The 26,997-nt window shown below is 40.6% G+C and overlaps 3 protein-coding genes across 9 annotated transcripts in view; all 3 read left to right on the forward strand.

Annotated features, from left to right (window-relative positions):
• The window catches only part of relch (RAB11 binding and LisH domain, coiled-coil and HEAT repeat containing), a 35,946-nt gene extending 32,546 nt beyond the window's left edge, over nt 1-3,400 (forward strand). For all 6 annotated transcript variants that reach the window (XM_022193697.2, XM_022193699.2, XM_022193696.2 and 3 more), the window contains one exon: nt 2,072-3,400. In XM_022193697.2, the coding sequence (XP_022049389.1) occupies nt 2,072-2,192 (121 nt within the window). In that variant the 3' untranslated portion in view covers nt 2,193-3,400. The remainder of the gene's footprint in view (nt 1-2,071) is intronic.
• A 2,692-nt stretch (nt 3,401-6,092) lies between these two features.
• tnfrsf11a (tumor necrosis factor receptor superfamily, member 11a, NFKB activator) lies at nt 6,093-20,331 on the forward strand. 2 transcript variants are annotated; one of them, XM_022193694.2, is made up of 10 exons: nt 6,093-6,441; nt 11,142-11,223; nt 11,701-11,826; nt 12,296-12,451; nt 12,539-12,629; nt 12,993-13,069; nt 13,234-13,341; nt 13,474-13,523; nt 13,716-14,661; nt 18,838-20,331. In XM_022193694.2, exons 1-10 carry the CDS (start codon nt 6,367-6,369, stop codon nt 19,119-19,121), a joined length of 1,995 nt encoding a protein of 664 aa, XP_022049386.1. In that variant the 5' UTR covers nt 6,093-6,366; the 3' UTR covers nt 19,122-20,331. The 2 variants fall into 2 exon arrangements, with proteins under 2 accessions (XP_022049386.1, XP_022049387.2); XM_022193695.2 differs by lacking the exon at nt 18,838-20,331 and having other exon boundaries at nt 13,320-13,341; nt 13,716-13,858.
• A 1,671-nt stretch (nt 20,332-22,002) lies between these two features.
• si:dkey-73n8.3 (uncharacterized protein LOC100150965 homolog) lies at nt 22,003-26,890 on the forward strand. Its single transcript, XM_022193693.2, has 7 exons — nt 22,003-22,110; nt 22,517-22,632; nt 23,002-23,157; nt 23,252-23,356; nt 23,620-23,829; nt 24,244-24,436; nt 25,608-26,890. The coding sequence occupies exons 1-7, from the start codon at nt 22,097-22,099 to the stop codon at nt 25,708-25,710; spliced, it is 897 nt and encodes a 298-aa protein (XP_022049385.2). The 5' UTR covers nt 22,003-22,096; the 3' UTR covers nt 25,711-26,890.
• Nucleotides 26,891-26,997: the final 107 nt, after the last annotated feature.

The raw sequence follows: 26,997 nt of genomic DNA on the forward strand, positions 1-26,997 counted from the left end.
CGGATATCTTTTAAGCGATGCTTTCCCTGTCTTGTTCACGTGTCTTTGGGGATCATTAGAAAAAGAAGAATGTGTATATGGATATGAAAATATGTTTCCATGGCTGCATGTGCTCAGTTTTTGGGTGTGTTGCCTCAAGCCCTCAGAGAAACTCTCATGTGCTCAGAGGTTTTAGTTCCTCTTTCATTTCCAATCTGTCTTCAATTTCTCTCCCTGTAATTGATGACTTGGTTCATTATTTTCGCAGCATGCATCTTTTTTACTTCCTGGCATGAAGTACCAAAGCCCTGACATTTTGTGCTTAACAGTAGCTTAGTGACTTCCCTGTTAAAAGGCTTTTTGAAATAGTTTCTCATAACATGTTGCTACCAATATATCACTGAGATCTGGTGTTAAAGTCTCCATGCTCACATACTTCTTAAGGCTCATGAAGTTTGCTTTGGAAATGCATATAAAATTGTTTAGTTTAGTGTAGGGGTGCAGCTATCGATTATTTTAGTAATTGAGTTTTCTAGCTATTAATCGAGGTACCAGATTCAGCGATTGCCATGCGCGTTACAGCATCAAAAGCGAAAGTGAACGCGCTGTGCAACAGAAATATCTGTCCCAGTGGAACATGGGCAAACGTCTGTGGTGTATTGTACATATATAGCATAGTATAATACAGGTGTATTGTACATATATAGTATAGTACAGGGTTTCAACTACAGCTCAAAGCCATATGAACCCCACATGTATTTAGCTGGTGATGCAGAAATCACATAAATATGTTTTCATGTTTGGTCTGTATAAACTGCTGGTACTGCAGCTGACAGAACACAAATAAGAAAACTATTTCATCAAAAAAAAATAAGAAAAATGTTTAATCAGTAACATTAGTTTCACTTTGATTTGGCCACAAATTAAACTGATTTCCTTCATTATGAGACAGTGTCAGACCTACATGTATTTCAGTACAGTATCGTGTTTAAATGTATAAAGTCTGATAGTTTTATTGTGTAGCTGTCTGTTGTCAATAATCAGCTGTATTGATTTGTATAATAAATACATTAACGCATGTTTAACAGTTTTCTACCAACATTCCAGTCGTGCATAATTTACAGTCGCAGCGCTTTTTACCGTCATTTATGTTCCTCATTGTTCTCCATTAACAACCTGTTCATGATCGGTTTATTTTGTGTAACAAAATTTGTTTGAAACAGAAAGTCTGAGTTGACAAAGAAAGTTGAAAACCACCTTCATACCCGTTAACTCTGACTGAGGTTTTAGTTTTTCTCAAGTAGACTTAACAGAGAAAGTCTGACTATGTTAAACTGCCTTCATAGTTCAGTAATCTGATCTGCTAAATGCGTAAACACGAGAAAAGCTGTGCCGGTTAAAATAAGTGAATATAGGTCCGGGTCGTATAGGATAAAATCTGGGTCTGGACTCAGACTGCGGTCCGTCAATTAGTGGCCTGGGGTTGAGTATGTAGTGGATTAAACGAAGCCTCGATTCAGAGAATTTTGCCTCCAGGAATTTTAGTAATCGGGTAACTTGAGGAATTGTTTCAGCCCTGGTTTAGTGTACATACATGCAGCACTGTAAACTGAAGATGGTTCACAGGGAGTCTGAGGTCTTAGTCTGTAATACATGAGGCATTTTGATAATAAATTGTTAAGGTTGTTGTCAAGTACTAGTGTTGATCTGGCTGCCATGTGTTACTTTTTACTGGTCAGCTCAGTGTGAACTTCCCACAATGCACATTTGTCCCTTTGTTGAGCAATGCAGCAGCTTGGCAGAGAGCTGTATCTTTTCCACAGTATCAGTCTGAATCTCAACCAACTCAAAAGAGGAACTTGTGGAGCCGTTAGACTGTAAAAATCAGGAGGGGCTATGTTGCCAAACAGCATTCTCTCCCTGATGAAGTAAAGGCTGAAGTGAGGTCACATAATAGAAGATTTTGTGTAGGTTTGTTGCACTGTTGTGATTTTGTTTTCGTCTTACAATTCAGCAACGTGACAAAAAGGAGCTGAAGTTTGACGTTGCGGCATGTTCTTAACTGATATTTATGCCCTGTTTTTGTCCGTAGCTCGATGTCCATTGCATCCAGTTTGGTGGGTGAGGATGCCAAGACCAAGTTCCTGAGTAAGATGGGTCAGCTGACCACCTCTGGTGCCATGTTGGCCAACGTCTTCCAGAGGAAGAAGTAACCACAACACCGACTGATCGGCCATCGCAACTAACTGACGAACCCCTGCTGTCTTTGGGAGCATCTCATTTTGCTGGGAAAAAGCATCGGTTCAGCTTAAAGTAGAAGGAAGTGTATATTTGAATCAATTTGAAAGGGTTTGCTCGAAGTGGTGTTGATTTAAAATCTTCAGAGCAGCAGGAGAACCTGCTACTTAAAGGTGAACAGAAATGGGCTTTTTTTTTTTTTTTGCAGCGAGAGCGTCTGAGGTTTTCCTCTCTGCTCATTCATTCTCTCCTTAATTCTTAATCATGATGACAGGATTGTCAAGGGATCTGCTTTTATGAGTCACGTCATTTCAGAAAGAGAGGAGAGAGGGGAACACACTGAACTGTATCACCCAAAGTGACGACAAGGAATTTGTTGCCGGGACATTTGTGGACTTGAAAATACCACTGAATTTGATTTTCAGAAGAGCGTAAATTGTCTCTAGGAAACAAAATGTCTGCTGGATTTCATTTAGAAATTTAACGAGCGCCATTTTGGATGAAAAGGTTCCACAGCATCTGCACAGTTTTTCACAACTTGCATTTGCGAGTGAAATCACACTGACGGTTTGAACCACACAATGGCAGTGCGTCTGTTTAGAATGCCTTGTACGGTGTGTCTGTACGGCTCAGAAGTATCGCCTACTTGAATCTATAAAAAAAAGTTGTCTTGCCTTTATTTCTTCAACGTCCGTCTCTGGTTTTTGTTTTGATAGCTTCTATTTTATAACTTATTTATGTCTTAATGAAGAAAAAAAGCATACTTTATTCCAACTTCCAAAGAAATTTGCACTTCACTTTACTGTTTTGTTCTTTATTATATATATTTTTTTGTTTTAATTCAGAGTCTTAAACATAAAGATTATCACTACTGTTAATGAGTTGCTTTTTTTTTGTTTAACTGTTTTGGCAATGTGAAGTTGAAGAGAACACTGGTCATAATTATACCTTCTCTGTCCGTTGCATCTTGTCTCTCAGTGTTGCAGTGTCTCTGATAATTGTACTTTTTTTTCTAAAGTGGGTATTTGGTTATATTTTTTCGTTGTCGTTCTTTTTGAATATGCTCGAAGAGAAACAGTAAATAACTGTATCATACACTGAACTGAAGGGGATGGTACTCATTGTGTATATTTGAAATTTGTGTCATGGTGTAATAAAAGCTGGAGATCAGTTGTGTACTTAAGCAGAACTGTGGCAGTTTTATTGAATGCCTTCATGCTTTTAGACTTTTCGCTGTGTGTGTGTGATGAAAGAAAAGCCCACTTTGGCTCGCGGTTCAAAGTGTCGACAGGTGTTGCAGGCTGTAAAACAAAGTCATTTCACTGAAAAACACACACTCCTACTGTCTCTGCCTCTCACGTTCCAACCCTTTGATGTGCTCTATTGTCTGCTTAGTGCAACAAACCAAAGTCCATCTTATGGGGCATTCCCAACAATTTAACCAAAAAAAAAGACAATAATAAAAGCTCAGATCCGCCGTCAAGATTACACTGTCTCTCAATCTGTGCTATTGTTCAGAATATTATGGCGCAGTGTTAATAACAAGTTAAACTTCGGCCTAAATCGATTGATCTCTCCATAGGATAATAAAGCAATGAAAGTGGAGTCTTACAAACAGGGCTTTCACTGACGTAGTGGAATCCGCTCCATTGATTTGTGTTGAAAAAAGGCTCATGCAGGCCTGTTGAGCTCCACTTATTTAGTGGTTAAATATGGTGCGAGTTAGCTAACACTATGATAAAGAACAGTATTTGCATATTCCGGGTAATGTTCAACCACCATTGCTGATAACTGTCCAGGTGGACAAATAATTGATGCATGCTGGGGGGGGGCACAGCTCGTGTGTGTTCTCCCATTCCTTTGTGGGCTTGCCTGTGTGTTTCTGTGTCTAAAGATATGTGTGTGCAGAGACAGATGCCTGATACGTGTGCTTTGCATTCGGTTTTTTTTGTATTTTTATGCGAGGATATGACCCTATATTTCAGTATGTGCATGTGAGCATTCATAAAACTCCTGGTATTCTGTTTGCAAGTCGAAATGGCATCAGGCGGGAGCTCTTACTCACATCGGTGCCTTGGGTGACTCACGGATCACATCTGTTTCCAAAGGGAGCAGAAGCAATGCAGATCCAATCCTAAAACCACCGGAACATGGTGGCTGAGATTTAACGTTATTATTCCGCTCTGTTCTGCATGTGTGTGAGGGCCATGTGTATGTTTTTTGTTGTGTTTTTTTTTCTTTTTTTGTTGAGCCCAGTGCACTTTTCACTCTGTTCAAGGGAGACCATGCATAACCCTTGAAGCTTCCTCCAAAATCTCAGTTCCAAAACAGGCTGCGGCTGTTTTGTTCTATGGAACGAGTGTGTGTTACATTAATCAGAACCATTCAGCGGCTTATGGCGCGCGCATGTGTGCATTTTTGTGTATACGAGTCGTCTGAAAATAGGCCTACTTCATGAACTTTGACTTGTTGTAAGTGATGCTAAGCAACGCAGGCCACATGCTTGCAGCGCTGCACAGTCTGTGCTCTGACCCTGGTCATTAGAGGTGTAATGCTTGTAAAGCAGCGTGCTGTTTGCCTGCTGTGGCTCCATTTTTATACATCAAAACAAGCTACATTGTTTGAAGTGAGGTCTAGCAGTGACTTCCCTGTGCTTGCCGGTTAGGTTTTACTGTTTAGTAGGGGGGGTGACCTGGTATGAATGTTTTTGGGGGTGCGTTCAGAGTCAAGCTGAGGTTTTTGATTGCTAAAAGAGTCAAATCTTAATTGCTACTGTGCAAACTGCTCGGGCCTCACCGCAGAACAGCTTTTCTCAGCATGTTTTTTTCAGGAAGAGGGGGTAGAGGGAGCCCATTACCTTTACTGGCTCAGCGTAAAACCCTCAGTATTGTCCCTGAACTCCTGAAGAGTTAAGAAGCTTTTGATCTGATCTTGAGTCCTGATATATAGAATAATTCCTGCTTATTTTCATGAAAACATCTGCAGCAGTGAGTCCTGCACACCCACAAACATCTCAGTAATTCTTTTAAAATAGTCTTGTTTGTCTCCTTTTTTCTTCCCTCTAATTTCATTCTTCTGTATATCATCAGGAAGACATATCCATTTTGTTGCATGATTTTCCCTGTTTACCTCCCTCTCTCGTGCAGACCGAGCCCCCGTTTCATCCAGGGTGTGCACATTTAATTGAATATTTGCATAACTGTCACCTTGAAGAGAACATGTTCCCCTCTCTCTAACCTTCCCTCTCTTGACATGCCAAGGTTGGCTGGGTTTAATCTGCCATGCAAATTCTGAGGAAAATACAATCCAGTGGGATTTCTCATTCTTTCCTGAGGGTTGAGGAACAGCTGCAATATTTCCTGGAGGCAGGCGCTGTACTTTTTAAATAAATGACTTTTGTAAACTGCAGAGATGGTCATGGGCCCACGCTCCAGGAACTGTGCTGGGCCCCAGCCTACTCACTGCCACGATGAATGGCTCATGTGGGAAGTGAAATCTATGAAAGTGACCACATGCTTTGCCTGCACTGGGATCTGAACTCATCTCTGGCAAGAGGCCATAACTCAGCCTGTCTGCCTAATGACACCAAAACTGACAACTAACTCTTTGTCAAAAAAATAAGTTGTGCAGGTGCATTTAATCAGCTAAGAATTACTGAAACATGCCAGTCTGATATCTCCATCACCATTGCCGCCTGACTGTGCATCATTGGCAACGTTTCTGCCCGCTATCAGTCACATATCTAGTCAACATTTCTTCAGAAAGGCAAGAGATCAGGAGGGCTGAGAGGGGGATGAACTTTTTTTTTCTTTACATATGACAACGTGGGAGGAGTTCCCTCCCTCCCTCAGTTACTCAGTTTTTACAAGCTGTTGCATGTTTCTCCCTCCACAACGCGTGGGTGAAAGCAGAAGGAAGATGAGAGGAGAGCAGAGATGGGAACTGCAGCTGCCTAACCGGGAATGAAGGCTCAAGAATGCCCTGTGAGATGCGTGGCCGCTCTACCACATTTACGCACGCAGGAAGAAGTGATTTGCTGTGAGGACATTTAAAGAAGAGTCTGGAAAATTGGCATCTTAGTGCATTTTTGCGTTGACTAAGACCGAAAACTTTGGCTCAGAAGTAGCTTTTTTTCATAAATCAGCAGAGATGAGATTGAACTTTTCCACAAGCTGGATATTCCGGGGCTGGATAACGTGCGTCCTTGTCACCTTTTACGCACAGGTAAAGTGTTTTTTTCTATTATGAATGCGAGTTTAGGCTTTAATAACAATGGTATATGTCCCCGTGTGTATGTTCTGGCTGCTGTGCACTAGATCGCAGAGGCTGTAGAGTTTCACTCGTGTGAGTCAATGCAAAATACTGAGATTTATGCTAGTTTGTTTGTCCAAAGCTGAAGAATCATAACAGAAAACCAGAATGTGTGTCATCACGTCAAAAGATTCTCGTGAGCTGGTCAGATGGGGAATGAAGGGGAAGGGAGGAGGGTTCATTTTACGCACGGACACTAACTGGATTCAGTTGTATTTGGGTCGAGTCCACCTCTCCCCTGTTCTGACCACAAAAACGCCGCTGGCAACTGGATGTTCTTCTCCCTCCACCAAGCATCCTCTCCCGGTCCAGAGGCGACTGTTGTTAGCCAAATGGCTCATCAGGAACCTCATTAGGGGCCACACAGAAATGCAGATGGTTACCCACCAAAACTAACTTTAAAAAATGTTTTGATTCCCTTTAAGTTAGGGCCTCAAAATGTTTTACAACCACTCACACTAAAGACAATAAGCAGCTTAACTGATCCTACATGTTGTGGTTGGCACACAGTGAAAAACTCCAATCTATTATATTTTTGACATGTTGATATAAAACATGACATAATGTTCCAGCTGATCCACCACCACAGTTCAAACTGAGGGGAAAAGTTACCATTTACCATGGCATGTTGTTGTCCGTGTTGTTGTTTCGTCCAAGCAGCTAACGCTGTCCAGGTGGAGCAGTTTATAAGATGTGGTTGTAGTGGTGGGACTGCTGGGCACCAGTGATCTATCACTGCCTGCATGCCTCTGTTACCGTAAGCCAGCAACATTATGAGTTTGACTGGAACAGACGCTTTTTTTTTTTCCTCCCTGAAATGTGTTGCAAGAGGGAATGCTTGAGAGAACACTGCATCTTATCCATGCTGGATCCAGAGAAACCCAGAAGAAAAAAATGTTTTTTTCACAGCATGTCAGATGCACATCACAGTTTTTCAAGCAGCAGTGAGCCAAGAAAGATATGATGTCTGGAAAAGGAATCAGTGTAGAAGGGAAAAATACTTTTCATCTACGTTTTAAGGTGACATGGCAAACCTTTGGCTTTGGTTTGTTCTCATCATGGTCTTGCCATTACTGACTCATGCTATTCCCAAAGAATTCCCCTTCATTTTCTTGGTTTTCAACCGCTTCATCCAATCAATTCCAAATACATCTCTAACTGTCTGTATGACATTGAGCAATACACGATTGCTTCAAGATGTTCAGAGCGTAAAAGTCAGTGTATCATGAATAAACTGTGCTTTGGTGTATTCCTTTACTTGCCTACTCACATTAATGGCTGCTGGACTTTTTATTAACCAACTTTTCTCCATTGATCCATCTGCCACTCCTTTCTCTTCCGGCTCACTACCTCTGTCTTCACGCCTTTCATTTACTACTCAATCAACACCCCTTTCCTCACTTCAGTCATTTGCTTCATCACGTGTGCTTTTCTAACCTTTTGCAGATTCATCCTATCTGTTTACCATCCAGCAATCGTCACTGTTATGTCTGTCTCAGCTTGAGCAAGCCCTGCACTGCCTCAGACCTGCAGATCCAAACTTGAATAAATCCTGGAGTCAGCTGTCATTCATTTGATAGATAATGCAACTTCTGTGATCACAAAAGAACTTTGTGTGGAGAGAGGTGGAGCAATTCTAATTCGCTTTCTGGATACCCCTGACACATCTACACCAACCTCCGACAAGTTCAGCTAAAAACTATATAGCTCAGATGGTATTTATTAAGGACCATGTTCCAACTACTTATAATAAATGTTCTGCCCTAGTCTTTTCAGTTTCTGTAGTAGCCTGTGCACTTCCTGTCACTATTTCTGACAGTTTACCAGCTCTTCCTTTCATTCTAAAAAAGCCACAGTACCTGCTGCAGTTGTAAAATATGTCCATTCAATGTGTAGTGGAGAAAAAAACTCACAGCAGTGTCACTCGAAAGCACATTTTATTGACTTGGCTGCAAGAAAATCAATAGTTTTCACGTGCAAGCTCTGTTTTGATTATTACTTGGATGTAATACTACACTAAGACTTCATATGATATCAAATGTTGAAAGTACTTATTGAGAGAAGTGGTTGAAGTCTTGATTTGTGCAGGTGGCATTTCAGAGGATTTGTTTTTATGGCTTTGACAGAATTAATCACAGGTGCAAACACACAGAGATTCAGTTGTTGAGCAACACACTTTATAGCACCTTATCGTGGATCACTAAAACCCCTAGAGGCCAAAAAGTCGCACTGTGCTTCTCTTGGCTTTGTGCCCGAGGCTGCTGCGGCCGTTATGCAAATTCTCTCCTCCACTGAAAGCAAATGGAATGCGCTGTGCGTCAAAGTAATGTTTGATAGGATCACGCAAGGGATGAAGGATTTTTAAAAGATAAACAAAACAGCTGGGAAAAGATCATAAAAATAGGAGGTGGGGGGCAGTTAATGAATGTCACTGAGCGGAGCAACTCTTAATGCCTCTTTGTTCTTCTTCACTCAGTCCTTCCCACTGTCAATCCATTTGACTATTTTCTCTTTCCCCTCCCTTCTTTTCTTCTTTTTTTTTATAAATATCCGTATTCATAACTATATATTTGAGCACATTCAACAGATAAAGTTAGCCTTGAGGTTGGATGCTCTATCCTATAACCTATAATCTTATAGGGTGGATCAGCTGTTTTCCTTTTACATATATATTTAGTGAGTCAAAACTCATTGCCTCACATTACTGAGACCCAATGTTTAGATGTGGTGGTCACAAAAATACAATTCCCAGCATTCTTTTGGCTTCTTGTGCACAAGGGTCCAACTATGCAGATTGAAAACTGAAATCTATCTATCTATCTATCTATCTGTCTATCCATCTATCCATCCATCCATCCATCCATCCATCCATCCATCCATCCATCCATCCATCCATCCATCCATCCATCTATCCATCTATCCATCTCTCCATCTATCTATCTATGGGAATCTTTCTTTCTGTCTGCAGCAGCACCTGGTCCTCATTATTGCTGCGGTCCGAGCTTTGAGCGCTGTGCATCATTATCCCTTCTGGTTAGATCCTAAAACAAAGACTGGCTGATGTGTGAGTCTGAGTGGAGGTAATTAAATGCTTGCCAGTGTTCGTGTTGTGCTGTTGTTGCCCGAGGCCCGACCGACTGACACTGAGACTAAACAGACTCGAACATGAAGGTGTGAGAAAGAGCGGGAATAGGATTGCTGGAAAGAGGAGGAGGAGGAGGAGAAGGTGTGAAAGGCAGGATTAGAGCCTGATATTTTTTTATTATTCAAACTGATATTGTGCGTCTTAAAAATGACTTTACGCTAAGAACAACAGGAGTAGTGTAGGAAAGTTATTATCTTCATACAACAAAGGGATCCTCTGCGTTTAGTGTCGGGAAAAAGTTTTAAATACATATTATTTTCAGGAGTATAATGTATAAATAGGATGTCCACAGCAGGATTTAATTGCAGGATATTAAGCTCAAACACAGTGGAAGTAGATAGCATGAGCATGACTGTGTGTATGAGGCTGTTAAAGACAGACAGATGGAAGAAAAAAAAAAACAAAGCAAGAAAGATAACCAGTGAGGCTGAATCTGATGACAGGCAGACAAATTCAAATCTTGTCAATGATTTCACTCAACTGAACCTCAGCCTGTCTGTGTTCTTCAAACAACAGTAAGAATGACTGAAATGGTGTATAATTTCATGGGAAAGGAGTAACTTTCCAAAAAGGGCTGAATGAGAAAAAATGAAGGAGGTTGCTTCGAGGTCGTAGTGCAGCCAGGCCTATAGGTTGTATTTTTCTACGTTTATATAAAGACATTGTGGTTTTGGCACAGTTTCTGTCATAACAGCCAGATTCTCTAATTCAGCAGTGTGGCGAGGATTTCACCAGCCCCTAATTTAGGGTGGCTGGAGGGCGTGTACAGTCTGTATGTATGTGTGAGCCTGCATAACTTACCTTTGCAGCCTTTTTACTAGAGTTGTTGTTGAAAACATGCGCAGATGTTTTACTTTCATATTTCTCAGCTACAGCTGTGAGAGTTTAATAAGACTTTGCAATATGACATGTTTAGACAGAGAGACTTTTAGACATTTAGGTTAGCACACACTCGTAGGGATCAGAAGACTATCTGCAACCAAGTGTCAAATTAATTGTAAGTCAACAGGAGTTGTTTTTATTTCAGTCTCGTCCCTTATGCAACTGGGATTGGAGCTTGGTTTGCTGGTTTGACGGCGACATGGTGCTGTGGTCAGGTGCTTCTGAGAGTGTGGAAAGAATTCCTGGGCATGTCTTGGAAATCTTTTACCCATCCTCTTCCTCTCATTACTCATAGCCATCTCAAAATATCATATGTGGATTTGAAAGATGATCAGAAGACAGTGAGATGCTCTTATGCATGTTTTTGATCATGCAAAACCGCTTTTTGTTGTTGTTTTTTGGTTGACTTCGCAAAAAAAAAACATTAGCTCTCTTGCCAATTGTTTGTGACTGTATTTGCTTGAAATATACTTTGGACATGTGCATGATATGGTCTCAGCTTCTCTATAGTCCCAAAAATGGAAAAGTGCACAAAATAACCAAAAAAAAACAAAAAAACTTGAACTTATGTCTTTATTTTCCTTAGAATGCTGTTTCCAAATCTGATCCGTGTGATGAAACACATTACTTCTACAGAAGCTCCAGATGCTGCAACAAGTGTGGACCAGGTAATAACACACACACACACACACACACACACACACACGCACACACACACAAAGGTAACAAATTAAAACACAAGACAGTAGTGTGAGCATTTCACATCTGTGGTTTACTCACTGGAATCACTATAAAATAAAAATAGATTTCCATTCACAAAAATTCCAAATTTAAAGAGGAAGGATGTGTAAAAGCAGAACATTTTGGCTTTATGTGGCTCAGACATGCGCATGTGTTCTCACCACTGAACACACACACACACACACACACACACACACACACGTGCAATTTATACAAACATTCACCAGAAGTACCCACTACTTTAATAGAGGAAAGAGACTCTAATTTTGTCAGTCTGCCTTTTTCTTTTCTGTTGTTCCATTAGTTTTTTAGTGGTTACTGTGAGTGTGTGCATGTTCTTAAATCCATCTGTCTTTTTTTCCCTCCTTCTGTCTCTCTCCTTCTCTTCACTTTCTATTCATTAGGTAAACGCGTGTTGTTTCCCTGCACTGAATCTCAGAAGACTATATGTCTGGATTGTCCTCCCGGTGAATACCAACCCGGCTGGACTAGTAAGACTACCTGCACCCGGCAGAAGTTCTGTGATGAAGGTCAGTACTTGCAGCTTAAATCAAGCTTTCAGAATCTTGAAAAAATACAACATCCAGTGGAGCAGTACCCCAAATTTCTCCCTCAAGGAATGATGACAAGATTGAGGCAAAATATCTCAGCAAAGCTGAAGATTAAAGAGTTTACCAAAAATCTTTACTGCAAAAGTATTCATTTATCAAGGGTCTGTTTTTGTATTCAGAAACTCTCTGAGCATCCGAGTGAATTTCCTGATTCTGATTTGAATGAAGAGAAAATAAAGTACATCTCAGGAAAATGTCAAAGGCCTGAAAAGGAAATCAGTTTGAGTCATTTTCAGATTTTGTCTTCTATTTTTTGTGGCAAAGTCCTTTCAAACCTCTGCTCCAGATTCAGCCTGAGGAGTGGGGTTTTGGATGCAACACACACAAGATTCCTTTCAAGGATCTGGACTTGCATCTGCACTAAAATACTCAATTTTTAAACCTCCAGGTAAGGGTTTTTTGGAGAGATCTAAAATCCCTGACAACCCCGTGGCAGCGGAACCGTGTCGCTGCCGTCCTGGCCTCCAGTGTTACCCCGTCAACTGTGAGTACTGTGAGCAGATACCCACCTGCCCCGCTGGACAAGGACTTGAGATGGACCCTGGTGAGACAAACAAAAGCACCTCTTTCATATCAAACAACTCTACGAAGTGTAACTCAGAGGTATCACAATGTATGTCGTTCGTTCCAGAGTCATCGACAGGAAGGAAGGTCTGTGTCGAGTGTACGAAGGGCTTCTTCTCTGCTGAGGAGAATGCTGAACAGTGCAAGCCGTGGACTAAGTAAGTGTACACTCGCACACACGCTCACAGATTTTGAGCTTGGAATCTTTTGACATATTGCGGAGGGAAAATGCACTCGGGTAGTTGTCCTCACCAGCGACCAGCTGTTATGAGTAATATGTTCACCACTTCCCCTGGAACCCTGGCGGGACCAGACACCAGCTTCCACTGCTGGCCGGATCTGTAATGATGATAATGATGACGACGGAGACCGAGAGAGAGAGAGAGAAAGAATTTTGTTTTTCTCACTTTTTGTTCGTCATCATTGCAGTGCCTTAGGGAAAGCCTGGCAGAAAGGGAAAAAAACAAGTTGTACATTATGTTACTCACTCTTTGGTTTTGTGATATTATCTTGTTTCCCAGTTGTAAGGCTGAGGGCAGGAGAGAGACACAGCCAGGCAGCACCGCGGCTGATGCAGTCTGTGGACAACCTGAGCCTGGTAAGACATGGACACACTCACTGCAGGCTATAGACATACAAAGTGATGTAATTGCACATTTTACAGCTACTCAGAATAAAAGTATTACATCATTTTTGCTACTTGGATGCTACTTGGACATTGTAAAGTAGGAAACACAAGCTCTGAAGCTATCTTTCTTGCAGGTGCAGAGCCCTCTTGGGTCATAGTTTCAGTGCTGTCAGTCATTACTGTTCTGTGTCTCCTTATTCTGCTGCTCTTCTGCTACAAGGACAAACTGAAATTGCTCTCCGGTAGGTCACCTTGGATTTCTCTCTCTCTACCTGTATGTTTTTGTTGCTGGTCCTGTCATGAGTTATGTCGTGATGTTTCTAGTTCTGCATTCTAGTCCGTGTTAAGGTACACTATGTTGTTCCTTTGTCTAGTAAATCTGCGATCCTGTGTTCAGAATCTGAAGAGGACCAGGATACAGCAGGTGAAGTGGATTTCAGTTATAAAGCAACGAAAGCACACAGAAACTAAATTAATTTCAATAAGTATCACTTACGTTTCAAATTGTTTCTGACATACATGATCAAATGAAACAATCTAAGAAGAAATATCTAATTATTCCTTTGCATATTAGAGGTTATTTTCAATGCTTCTCTCCCTGTTTTTGTCCCTCTAGGAGACACTGGCCCCTCTTTACCATAGTGGAGCAGGAGGAGGAATAGGAGGCCCCAAATGTTCCCCGTGTGAGATGACCAAACTCATCTGCCAAGCACCTCACAGCCCCACTGATGGCCCAACATGCACCTTTCCCACCTCAACTACCGATGTCAAGGTCTCTCTGCCTTTTACAGTGGAAATGCCAGAGAAAGAAGGAATAAAGGGGAAGACAGTGATTGAGGATCAGAGCGAAGGATCTGGAGAACCGGAAGAGGTGTCAGAAGACGAAGAGGTTGTGAGTGTGTCTCCACTTTTGCCCGTTTCTTGCCCTTGTGTCATTCCTGTCTGCGAGCCACTGGAAGTAGGGGAGAATGAGGACTGTAGCCAGGCCGTCAGTCCTGGTACACCAGGAACCTGTTCATGTGGAGGGCTAGATTTAGAGGAGAGCGGGAAAGAGGATAAAAGTGACAGTAAAAGGGCAGATAAGGGCGGAGGAAGGGCTGATGGAAATCAAGAAAAGATGTCCACAAGTGAGACGGGCGCTGCGTCTCTTGTCTCTCTCTCGCCTCCCCTCCTCCACACCTCCTCTGTAATTCCTCCCTCCAGTCCACTCGCTGAACTCTGCCTGCCACTGTCCCAGGCTCAGGTGAGACCAGAGTTCAAATCTCACCTACCTGGCATCTCACCAGTGAAACAGGAGGGATTATACAGACTGGCAAGCACAGGCTCCACCTCAACAGAAAATAGTACAACGTCGCCAATGAGCTCAGTCAGCCCACTGATGACTTCCTCATCTGTTGGAGATCTCTACCTGGACAAACCCCCAGAGGGTCCCAGCCCAGGGCAGGGCCAGGGAATGTCCTGGGGTGATAGCAGGGAAAACAAGCTGTCTACGGGCGAGTTGGAGCTGGAGTGCTCACCGGAGAGCCTCCATAGCCAGTTGGGTGAACCAACTCTTACCTCAGGTGGGTGAAGCGTCAGGAATTTAAACTGGGTATGGAAACCCATTTGTGCCAGGAAATAAAAAAAAAGAAAAAGACGAGTTATAGTAAAGCAAAAATAATGAAGTACTAATAAAAGATGACTTTGCATCTAAAAGTCATTACATTTAAGAAAAAATTGCACTTTTGACTTGCTGTCTATTTGTTTTAATTTTAATTTTACGATCCTTTTAAATGAGTGTCTTAAATTTGACTTACTTTCTAAAACTATCACTCAATATGCAATTACTATCACCTGAAGTGCATATTTAATAATTGGGATTGCATTATTTTGGGTGAGAAAATTGTAGTTTTGCTCACTATTATGAACTAGATCATTATTTTATTTGAGTTTTTTTAACCCTTAGATGCATAAATGGGTCATAAATTACCCGATGAGGTCATTTTCTTGCAATATCTTTGTAATGAAAAGTTTTTATCATTTCATCATATTCCAGCTGTTCCTCAAAAAACACGTTTTTGATCAAAATTTTAAGTTATCTTTAATACTTTTGAAGAAATTGTAATATTTGTATTACTACCCCAAGCTCTTTATCACTCATAATATCATACAAGAGGTGATGCACAAACTTGGAGGGATGGAGAGCAGCAACAGCTGGAGGAAAAGAGTGGAGAAATGTCAACAAAATGGATGTTGACATTCTTCTGTTGCTGTTCTGTGACAATCTTTTTTTCAGTTATTATAAAACAAACAAATGTATAAAATCTGTTACAAAGTGAAAAATAAACATATTTCAAACATGAAATCATTCTTGTGTGGACAAAAATATAATGCAAACAATATTACAAATTATTATTCTTAATCAAAAGGACAAAAAGGACAAAAAAACACATTGATTCGTATATGGGTCATTTTTGACCCACTTATAGAAGAGTGTAGGTCCAATCACTCCTGCATTTAAAGGCATTAGAGGAGATTTAATTTCCTACGACTTTGAACGTAGCATGCGCATGCGCACATACAACCTCTCCCTCACCCCCCTCTAACCTCCCCCCTCTTAACATTTACGAAGAAACGCCCCCCTCCAGAAACTTGCGTAGGACTCGTGAAGTTGTCTTTTATGGCTGGGTCCCCCTGGATCTTTATCTGCCATTATGTAAAAAAGATGAGCAAAACAAGTCGCCAGCTAACTACGAAGCTATACCAAAGCAACACATACAGAAAACACGTAAGTCCAAGGCGTACGTAATCTACGTAACTAGGCCTGAGCCGAAAGATTTTTGATTGACAGGAAAGGGAGCAAACCAAACGCCTCGGTCCGAGCGCATTGATTGGCTGATGTTTTTCAGGTCCTGCCATGTCCACAGTTATTTTTTATTTTTTTTAAATTTTTTTTTATTCTTTTAGAGACCATACATACAAGTCCACTAAAAGTCAGTATATTCATTTTATGTGAATCAGACAAATTAAACAAACAAAAAAAAACATCCTCCATAATGCCTTTAAGGGTTAAGACATAAACAATTGTATCTGTATGTATCCTGTAACTTTACATCTTTTTTCCATAGTAGAAATTGGCTTTCAAACATCCATAAGTTGATTCCCAGAAATTCTACTTATTTTTATTCTCCTCGGGCCATACAAAGATGCTATGAGGCTGGATATTTCCTGGATGTTTTTGCTATGACCACTCAGCAATGTCAATGAAAACTTAATTGCTCAGTGGTTGTGTGTAATGGGGATAATGGCTCATTACGAAGACTGTGGGCTCACAGTTGTGTTTGCCAGGTGGATTCTGTGTCCATTGTTTGTGTAGGCAGTCGCCGCTTCGTTGCCACAGGGTCGTACCATACATGATTTGATACACTACATAGCAGCGCTCTACTTTTCCACAGAATAGGCGGGACAAGCCACCAACAACAACAGACTGGAAGTTAGATTGGCTATAATGGAAAGTTTTAGTGTCACATGGTTGAACTCGCATTGTTCTCACAGAGACCCTTACGTGCTGCCAAAGAGAAAAATCTCCGGGAAACTTATTTATGTACTCAGCCTCAAGCATGGAGTGGTTATGGTTAGTTATAAAAGCAATAATATCAGAACAGTCTGATCGAGACAGTGGTTTGCTCAAACTGAAGCATTATTAGGCGAACATGCTGAACTCAACTTATAACGGGGGATCGATTTCACCATAAGAATAAAAACGTTTGTGTGACAGTTTCCAAGAAATAGTCTTTATTAAAGCCAGTATTGATATTCGGACCCTGAATTTTTGAGGGACCTCACAGGGAGCAGGAAAAAGATACGTGTGTGTGTTTGATGCGCCAGTGAACCACCAGAACCACATTCTTAACAAACACTGTTGTGTGAGTGCATCAGTGTGAACTATGCCATCTACAGTACAAAGCTCCTGTTTACCCAGAGTTCCATAAGGTTGCGCAAAGTGACCACAGCTTTAATTGAAGCAAGATGTGCGCAGCTTGAGTAATACTTTTATAACCCTGCCCGCCCCCCAAAAAAACACACACACACACAAACTTGTGAAGGCTTTTTTTGGACTCTCACTGATGACTGGGTACTTTAATTACAAGCTTGCTGGCTTGAAGTGAACACCATTTCCCATCACGCAGTAATCGCAATTGATTAAATTGACTTCCCACATATGCTATTTAAAGGTTAACCAAGGGTCAGATGGTTTCACCTGCCGACCTGGAAACCTTTCTAACCTCAAGTCACAAATAGTTCACACATAGAAGCTGTCCAACATGATCTCCATCTGTTGGCTCCTGGGCAGCTCAGTCAGAGCAGTTTTAGGAGCCGCATTTGTCCAAAGGGACCTCAAAAGTCCTAATGGCCCACATTTATCCTGCTCAAGGAGGAATTAAACTAGCAGCCTTCCAAGAAAAATAAACAGATTTTGAAGAAAGCTGTATACAAATGTGGTTTTCTATGACACTGAACAAGAGAAGGTCTCGACTGAAGTTTAACTTTACCCCTTTCAAAAAAACTGTATTGCTGCAGTTGTTGGGCATCCAGAGAAATCAATGTGGTATTAAGAAAGGATAAACAGAAGAGCCCATGCAGATTCCACAGAGCTTTGTTTTCAAAGTTGTGGTGAAATGACATATTTTCAAGCTAGACCTCTCAGACTGGTATTCCGGGAAAGGCTCTCCGATGCGGAACACAGAGACACACTTTGTGTGAGTGTGCGATTCTGTTTGCCTGACTTTCAAACTTTATAGGGCTATGTGTGCCTTTCAGTGTGTGTGTGTGTGTGTGTGTGTGTGTGTGTAGGTGTAAAAAATGTCTGCTACCATGTGTTTGCTTACATTTACTGCGATTAAGTGTGTGTGTGTGTGCATGCACAATAGATGAGACTAGAGCTCTGAGTCACTAAGGGTCGGCTCGTTCTGTCTGCTGGAAAGTCAGACAGAAGGCTGGATAAAATAGGAACCAGAGCCTTAATGTGGTGAGATGTGACTTGCAAAACAAAAACACAGAGTTTATTTCCTAATTCACCTGGCTGGCTTCAATCCATGTATGAAAAGTACAAGGGGATAGGTTTATACATGTTTATGCAAGTGATTTTGAGGCAGGAAGCTCATTGCAGAGACCAGTGGAGATTAGCCACTGGCTGGAAGTTCTCTTTTGGAGTTTTAAAGGAGTAAATGTCAGAAAGAGCTGAACAGCACATTTTTTGAATTTGTTCTGCCAATTTCTACATAGCCCTGAACCCTCGACAAATTACTGTCCTCAGACGTCTCGAGTTTCTCACACTAAAAAGTGCTGGACGCTCTAAAACACGTATGGCAAGAAGGATATAATGTGGTAGTCTATGGAGCTGTGGCCTCTCTGTGGTCATCCTGCAATGTCATTACACCCACTGATCATTTGTCACTCGAGGTTAGCCAACATTTAGTCCCTTCTTCACTTACGTCATGAATAGGGGAAGCTCTGTTTCCTTGTGTAGGGGGAAACTGGAGGTCTTACACAACCATGCCATATATATATATGTATATACATATCTACAAATTTCCCAACAGAGTGTCATTGCATTACCACTTTCTCATGAGACAAGTATTTTATTCTCCAAAGAATACCCCATTTCTCACCCATGACTCTTTCTCCTGTGCCTATGCATTTGTATACATTCCTCTGCTCACAGTGTTTTCCATTTGTCTTGTCATTTTTTCCATTAGGTCAGGTGTCTGGGAACCACAACACCACCTTCATCTCCAGCGGTCAGGTGATGAACTTCAGTGGTGATGTGATAGTCGTCTATGTCAGCCAGACGTCTCACGGCAGCGACGGGGAGGGGCAGGACGACGCCTTCGGGAGCCCCGTCCAGGAAGAAGCCAATGAGACGGCTCTGTTTTTCCAGAGCAGCCTGAGATCTCAAGGGGACTCAATTTCCCAAAGCACCTTGGAAGACGAGACACTGCCGGTCCAGGAAGGGATTGAGGAGCGGCCACTGGGAAAGTGAAAGATGACCAGCGGCTGTGTTTACGGTTTATGTCAGTACAGCGATCATCTCCACCATTAGACCTGATTAAACTGACCTTTTTGTTGGTTCCATCACTTTATACATATTAGCTCCCATCTGTCTAGCAAATAAAGGCAAAAAATGCCCCAAAATAATCTGAAATTAGTTCCATTTTATAAAAGAGTCACAGATTCTTGCTTTAGGCATTTATTACAAGTGGAAAGCTGCAGCCTTTCTTAAATGGAAACTCCCTCCATTCCAGACAATGATGGGGAATTTTGTTGGGAATTGGATGTGGAACTAGAGTTCAGGTTGGAGGAACAAACTGTTTTTCTTGTTTGATGGAAATTTCAGCTTGATCTTGACACAAAGGAGTTGCTACACATTTCATTTACCACCTTATGTCATTAAATAGCCCAGGTTACACTCTGTAGACTCCTAGTTTTTTTGACTTTTTAAAATTTGACATTTGGATGACTTCAACACTTTACTTGTATAACAAAATATCCACCATGTGGAAATGATTTTTTTTATATTTTTATGGAGAAAATTCAATATAATAGCTACAATAAGATCTGGCAGGACAGAATCAAAGTTTGTACAAAAATCGTCATGAAGCATTTCACTGAGTGAATTCTTCCTTTTTTCTGGTTTGCAGGATCTAACAGAAGCTATTTTACAATAAAAAGACACATCCAGTTTTGGTGCGATGCTTTTAGCCTGTATGTAGACTTTGTTTATTCTCTCTTTATTGCACCACAAGTGCAGTTTGTGTCTAAGAAAAAAATGCTATGCATTTGATAAGCTATTTTATTACTGGTTTGTTTTGTTTCATTTTAATGTGCAAGCCTTAATGAAGAAAAGTGAAATGTTTGTTTATAATATTTTGTTTTAAATAATTTTACAAAGTAGATTGTTTATGTAATATTTCAGAAGTTTCCCATGTGATCGATGTTTGTATATACTTCAAAGGAGCATGGTATATTTGTGAAATAAGAACATTCTCTCATTTGATTTGTGGTGTGGGTGTATTAAGTCAAGTGGCGCCATTAACAGCAGGCGAAATGCACACATTCTCAGAGCTTAGAGGGACGACCTCACCATATGTATGCAGCTTTGCGGAAAAAAATATGTACATATCAATCAGACCAATTGCAATGAATAACTGAAAGACTATTTTTGATTGAAATTAAATATGTTTTGCATCAAATTTGTTTATGGATGACTGCCATCCTGCATTCTGTGGTTTCTCACTGTCAACTTTCCTATTTTGGGACCGACAAATTACAATGAAGGAGTCATTTATCTCCTCGAGATGATCTATAATCTTAGTGAAGCAATGCTAATTACACATGTGGCAAGGCCTCTCTGTCTTTGTCCCCGTGTTGACAGACAGGCGGCCTTTCATCAGGGCCCGGGGATGGCGAGCAGCTGTGAGGAGAAACCAATCTAGCAGTCAGACCAGCTAGCGTCACAGAGAGACCACATGAGAGGAACTGGCAGCTCTCATTTAGGCCTGGTTTGGGTCAGCAGGCGTATGTTTATGTATGTGTGTATGTGTGCGTGCATGTGTGTAAGTGTGCGTCTTGTCTCAGCTTATTTTATGGTTGTTTGTGAAAACAGGAAGTTATGACTAGCTTTCACATGGTTTACATGAGAACTGGCTCGCCGGCCAACACAGGACTCGACTGTAGGTTTAAATGATTTCAGCTTTTTATGTGTGAGAAAACAGTCTCTCATTTCACTGAGGATACTGTAGGTCTTGAACCACTTTAAGTTGCTGCCCCCTAGTGGTAAGTGCATGTTAAGCTTGCAAGCGAATCTCAGGTAAATAAGAGTACTCTGATAATAATAATGCGGAGTCAGACATTTCTGGGTCACATCTTTAAAGCAGCTACTAGATGCTGTTGACCAAATCTGTGGTGAAACATATTCACAAATGAGAAAAAAGCTCCTTGAAAGAGGGGAAACCCACTATTGGTTAATGATCTGGGTTCCGCCTTCATATTCCAGCTCTTAGTAGTTTTGAATCAGGAACAAACCAATCAGCACGAAGAGCAACGGCCTGTAGGTGATCATGTAGACCTGCGGAAAGCACCAGAAAATCTGCCGTGAAAAAATGCTGAAATTACAGCCGACTCACCTGTGGAAGCAGGTTTTGAATTTCATCAGCAGACTCACAGAAGGGCAGTAGGATTAGTTACTTGTCACCAACAGCAGATGCAGTTTCTAGTCGCTTCACAGATAATGGTTTTAAAGATAATGAGCCTATGAATGTGATTAACTGCTTTACATTAAGCTACCAAACAGTCGATGAATCAACTTAAAATGCTATTTACAGGTTAATACAGCATGAATTCTGTGGTGAGCAGGGCTACTTTCCTATTTCATACTTCATTTTAGATATTTTGTGTAATATTTCTACACCTTTAATCCTGATGTTTTACATGCAAAGGCATAGTTTGCTTTTTTAATACTCCTACTTTTACTCAGGTAAAAGAGTTCTTCCTGTATTCCTGATCATGCAGTAAGTAGTAGCAATGCTTTCACAGAAAATAAAGAATACTTGGAAAATCAGAATAAAAAGCTACATAACATCACAGTAATATATTGTCCACCAATAGTGAGGTTCGGTTCTGTAATAACTATCCAACTAAATACACAAATACTTCTCTGTTAGTTACTGAAAGATCACCCCTCATCATGTGTTTTTGCTCATCAAACCAAGTTGAAATTCTCACTTAATTGATTAGTTACAATGACTGACTTTGAACAAAAGGGTATTTATGTCTTCTAAAGACATCCCAGTACATCCTCAACCAATTTAAAGGCCAATAAGTCTGCAAGTTTTTCACTTTCTTATTTCTTCTCCTTCATCTCTGTGACCGGACCAGAGTCTTCAAGCAACATTAGTGGCAGAAGGAGTTGCTCTGATTTAAGGAGGGATATTGCAGTTTTATTGTACCAACTCCAGAATGCAAACAATAAGGTAAGAATAAGAAAAAAATCAGATAGAAATAGAATTATGTGTTTAAAGATGTATTTTTTAAATTAATACAACATTGTTTCTTCTTTGAGTATCTCCTGGGCAGAGAAAAAAAGTCAGAAATCAGCTTCAGACAAACCCTGAAATACCAGAAAGTCAGTTCAAAGCCTGTGACCTTTATTTTCTCTGGAGTTTTTTTTTTATATGGTGACTGTTTTTTCTGGCATTCACTGTTTGGCCTTAGGTGGTACACCTCACACACTTTGTAATTTAGTAGCTCTAGGTTTAAACAAACACAAAAGCGATAATTTATACCCTTCATTTTTCTCAGAAATTATTTTTTTCTATTGAAAGTAAATCATGAAGTTGAGATCCACTTGAAATTAATTATTCAAATCTCATTCTTCAGGTCTTTCTTCATCACTCAGTGGTCCTCAGACGTGCGCCTGGATGGGAAGACGGCTATAGTAACCGGGGGCAACACTGGGATAGGCAAAGAAACAGCTAAAGACCTGGCTGGCAGAGGCAAGCAAACAAACATTTAAAGACCTTGATGACTTATAGTTTCTGCAGTATTCCTGTTACATTATTATTCTTTTTTTGCTGTCTGACTCAGAGTACCTGTGTGGAAAAGCTTAACAAACTTGTGCAAGGATAAAAAGCATGAAGTAGTGACTCACGTATTAAAGTGCTGAATTCGATGGAATAAATAAGGCTCATAAACACAAGAACCAATATTGTTTTATCGAAAAGCAAGCCAAAAACCTTTAGGATCCGAGCCAAATGTCTTATAAACTGACACAGACGTTTAAAAGTGAGCCGAACAGGATCTTATCGCGATCAAATTTCAACATCCAAACACACTCACCATTAAGAGGAATTAATCTCCCCTAGGTGCCCGGGTGATTTTGGCGTGCAGAGACATGGCGAAGGGAGAACAAGCTGTTTGTGAAATCACTGGGGAGGTGGCGGGAGCCAGGGTAGTCGCCAGGCAACTGGATCTGGCTGACACTACATCGATCTGTCATTTTGCTGAGAATGTCTACAACAGTAGGTGACACTGACACACACATGTGAACTCCAGAATACAGTATCTGTCCTTTCAAAAAACTTTAATGCAGGTAATAAATATCCTGTTTTGCAGCTGAGAAGACTCTTCACTACCTGATCAACAATGCAGGCGTGGCTATGTGCCCTTATGCCAAGACTGCGGATGGATTTGAGATGCAGTTTGGAGTCAATCACTTGGGTAGGAGACAAAAAAACGTTGAAAAAAATCATGAGGTTTGGGTTGTTTGACATTCTATTTAGTTAAAGCCAGGGATGTTGCAATGAATTCTTGGAAGTAGTCAGAAATAGAACAAAAGAACAGTCAGTTCATTTTGGTGTCTCTGCTCTGATCGTTAGATGGGTTGGCAGTGAGCGGCTCTCCTAAACCTTCTAAATCCACAGTATGCTCCTAATTGTTACTTTGCTGCCCCTGTTCCATTTCCTCTCTCTCTTTTGCTTTAGGCCATTTCTTCTTGACTTTTCTGCTGCTGGACCTGCTGAAACACTCGGCCCCATCCCGGGTCATCAACCTGTCATCGGCGGCTCACGCCATGGGCAAGATCCAGTTTGATGACCTGGCCGGAGAGAAGAACTACCACCCGGTCAGGGCTTATGCACAGAGCAAGCTAGCTAACGTCCTGTTCACCAGAGAGCTGGCCAAAAGGACTGAGGGTAGGGCGCGATAGTGAGATTTAACGTGATGTATGCTTTCTTTATCTGTCTGTCAGCCTCTCTGTCTGTTTCCTTGTGCATAAAAAAATGGATCTGCGTCTCCTGCCAGTGTGAGAGTCTCATGCCTCAACCACAACCGCTCTGGGCAAGAAACACAGCAAGGAGAGACATGTTTGTCAAAAACACAGTTATAATACGGATTTAATCATTTTCCCAGTGATCAAACGTTGGTTTTCAGTCTCACTAATGATTTCCATAGAGATAATTACAGGGAAACATTTTCAATCTCTTAAGTTCTTATTTCCCTGGATTATGTAATCATGTTTGACTTTAAATTTTGTCAAAGGCTTTTCTTTACTTCAGGTTGAGCTTATAATCAGTGAGATGATCACTATTTCCCTGCTTTCTCTCCAGTTCTAGGTGTCATGGCTTACTCAGTGGACCCAGGCATTGTAAACACTGAAATTACACGGCACGTAAGGCGCCCTCTTGGGGACATAATCAAGACCTTCGGTTCGCTGATCAAGAGTCCAGCAGAGGGAGCCTACACCACCCTCTACTGCACTGTCACTCCTGAAAACCAGCTGCACACCGGAGGGTTCTACAGGTCAGCTTGACATGCTACAACACTACTACTAGTAGCTGAAATAAGCCAAACCAAGCCCTTTAGAAAATGAAAGCTGATGTCAGGCTACATCCCTCCAAAAAAACAAATAATCAAACAAAAAATAAAACCAAATGTGTGAAGCTGTAATTTTCCTTAAAATTACAACATCAATAAGCAAAAGCATGTCATTCAGCGACAATATCTAAACCTCAGCTGTTAGTAGGTCAGATACTGAATGTATAAAATATGCTCTTCTCAGTATTATATACTGTTAATGTAAATTCATTTAGGAGTCACTTTCCATCACTGATCTCGTCACCTCAATGAATAAAGACAAGACAGAAGAATTAAAAGGTTCTCAGATCTTGCGTTTAGGTAAAAGTACCAAAACCAAAGTGCAGAAATACTCACCCAAAAGTACAAGAATTCTTCACATTAGTATCATAATGTACTTGAAGTCCTCATTATGCAAAATTATATATTTCAAAGCAGTGTATAGGATTACATTAATGTGCAATAATGAATCATTTTTAGGTGCAATATATAAATTTCATGTGTAACATTTCAACTTCACTACCTCAGAGTCACTGACAGTATTACTTGTTTCTACTCTAGTCTCATTTTAGTTTACTTATTTTTACTTTAAGAAATGTAGCATACTTATATGTTTTTGCTTTTCCACTAGGCAATGCACTTCTCATGTCATGGGATTTTGTTTCTAGAGCGATATCCTGCAAAACACTTTACTTTTACATTTAATGAAGTTTATCTTATCTGATATTAATTGTTGATGCATTTCTGTGTTAATCACTTTATATGGTAATTTGCTGGATAGCTCATGAATTTCCCTTATCCACAATATTAATTCAAAGTTTATGTACTGATTATATTTTGCATTGTTGAAAAAAACTTGCAAAGCAACGAGTAAATAGATATATTAAAGAAATGTAGTGGAGTAAGAAGCAGCTTATTCACCTTATATTGGAGGAGAGGTGTAATGTAGCTCCAAGTTAGGCTTACTGGAATAAAAACATTTCGTTATTTCCGCCACTGTTGATTGTCTTTTAAGAGACACATTTTAAATCAATAAATAAAATCAACCTAAAATCAGAAAATATAAAAGAGGTCGTGACTGATTGTCTTTTCTCTCCTCTTTTTTCTTTCCTTCCAGGGACTGTGCCCTGGCTGAGAGCTGCAGAGCCGGTCAGGATGATGGCACCGCCTTAAAGCTGTGGGCTGTGAGCTGCCACCTGCTCGGTATTCGCTGGAGATAAATTTGCTCTCCTACATGCTCTGAAGCAACTTTCATATTCAGTTCATACTCAGTGATAACCCTCAACATCATGCTGAAGCTTCCCAATTTTCCTGAAATTTGTGCGTGCGATAGACATAAATTGTGAAGGTAGATAAAAACGACAATAATACGAGCACAACCCGCTCACTGTAATGAAGTTTGATTCGTAAGATGTAAGAAGTCCAGTGTGCAGGATTTTGTTAAATTAAATGGGAGGCTGTAGATTGCAACTAACTAAATATACCATGTAGAAAACATACAAAAATGTGTAAGACCCTTTGTAGAGCTATTTGGTTTAGTTTCATTAAAGGCTACTGTAAAAACATAGCAGTGAAATATAGCAGATTCAATGGAAGAGGGACCAGGCCCAGCTTCGGAGGGGAACTGAAAAGCTTCCACTGCAAAATTGATGAAGTATATATGTTGTTTAACTGTCCTAGACTACAAATAGCATACAGAAACCTAGAAATTTGCTCAGAATTTAATCTCCCTGTCTGATTATTTACTGCATATTTGTAGAGTTTCTCACAACTTTCTGTAAAAATGTCCGTACACGAACTACAGATGCCTTTTGTGACTTTTTCTGGTTCCCAACAGAGCAGCTAATCAAACCATGAATGGAACACAAGTCCAAATTCATTGTTTCAGCATGTTCTGTCACAACATTGTGTCCCATTCCTCCTGTTTTGTACACCATTTTGAACCCTCATGACCTCAAGATTTTAATCCTTAAGGAGGAGATTTGCATTGAGCCCCTCTCACACAGTTTCGTTTTGCAGGGTGAGAAAGGCATGATCTGCCTTACTTACCTCTGATTGGCCAACCCTGACATTCTCACCCTAATCTTAACCAATCTCAACATTCCTGCTCTTACCCATTTCAATCCTCATTAACCAGCCAATCAGGTAGTACTTTAACCATGAATATTAATGAGGTTTCCCTGCAAGAAGAAAACCTGTGACCTGCTTCCTTTACAGATACTTCATCCTGATGGAATGGAAACACAACTGTTGTTATTTTCAGATGACTAAATGTTTAATGCTATAAATTTGAATTTTTTGTTGCATTTCTGCCAATAGCCCCCAAAAATCCTATATACACTGGACCTTTAAGAGGATTAAGAAAGTAGGTACTGGGAATAAAATACCACTAATACCTTACAGTGTTTTGGTGTGTTTTGTTCTGAATAAGAAAGCTTGCAAGAAATGGGACCTCTGTGATAATCTATGGTTTGCTTCAAATGCAATTTTTAACTTGCAGACTTCCA

The sequence above is a fragment of the Acanthochromis polyacanthus genome, chromosome 20 (assembly GCF_021347895.1).
Source record: "Acanthochromis polyacanthus isolate Apoly-LR-REF ecotype Palm Island chromosome 20, KAUST_Apoly_ChrSc, whole genome shotgun sequence".
In the NCBI taxonomy this organism is placed as follows: domain Eukaryota; kingdom Metazoa; phylum Chordata; class Actinopteri; family Pomacentridae; genus Acanthochromis; species Acanthochromis polyacanthus.

Coding starts and splice junctions, on each gene's coding strand:
- tnfrsf11a (XM_022193694.2), top strand. CDS start 6,367: ATGAGATTGAACTTTTCCACAAGCTGGATATTCCGGGGCTGGATAACG. Junction 11,224..11,700: donor CTGCAACAAGTGTGGACCAG/GTAATAACACAC, acceptor TCTATTCATTAG/GTAAACGCGTGTTGTTTCCC. Junction 13,070..13,233: donor CTGTGGACAACCTGAGCCTG/GTAAGACATGGA, acceptor TCTTTCTTGCAG/GTGCAGAGCCCTCTTGGGTC.
- si:dkey-73n8.3 (XM_022193693.2), top strand. Junction 22,633..23,001: donor TAAAGACCTGGCTGGCAGAG/GCAAGCAAACAA, acceptor AATCTCCCCTAG/GTGCCCGGGTGATTTTGGCG. Junction 23,357..23,619: donor GTTTGGAGTCAATCACTTGG/GTAGGAGACAAA, acceptor CTTTTGCTTTAG/GCCATTTCTTCTTGACTTTT.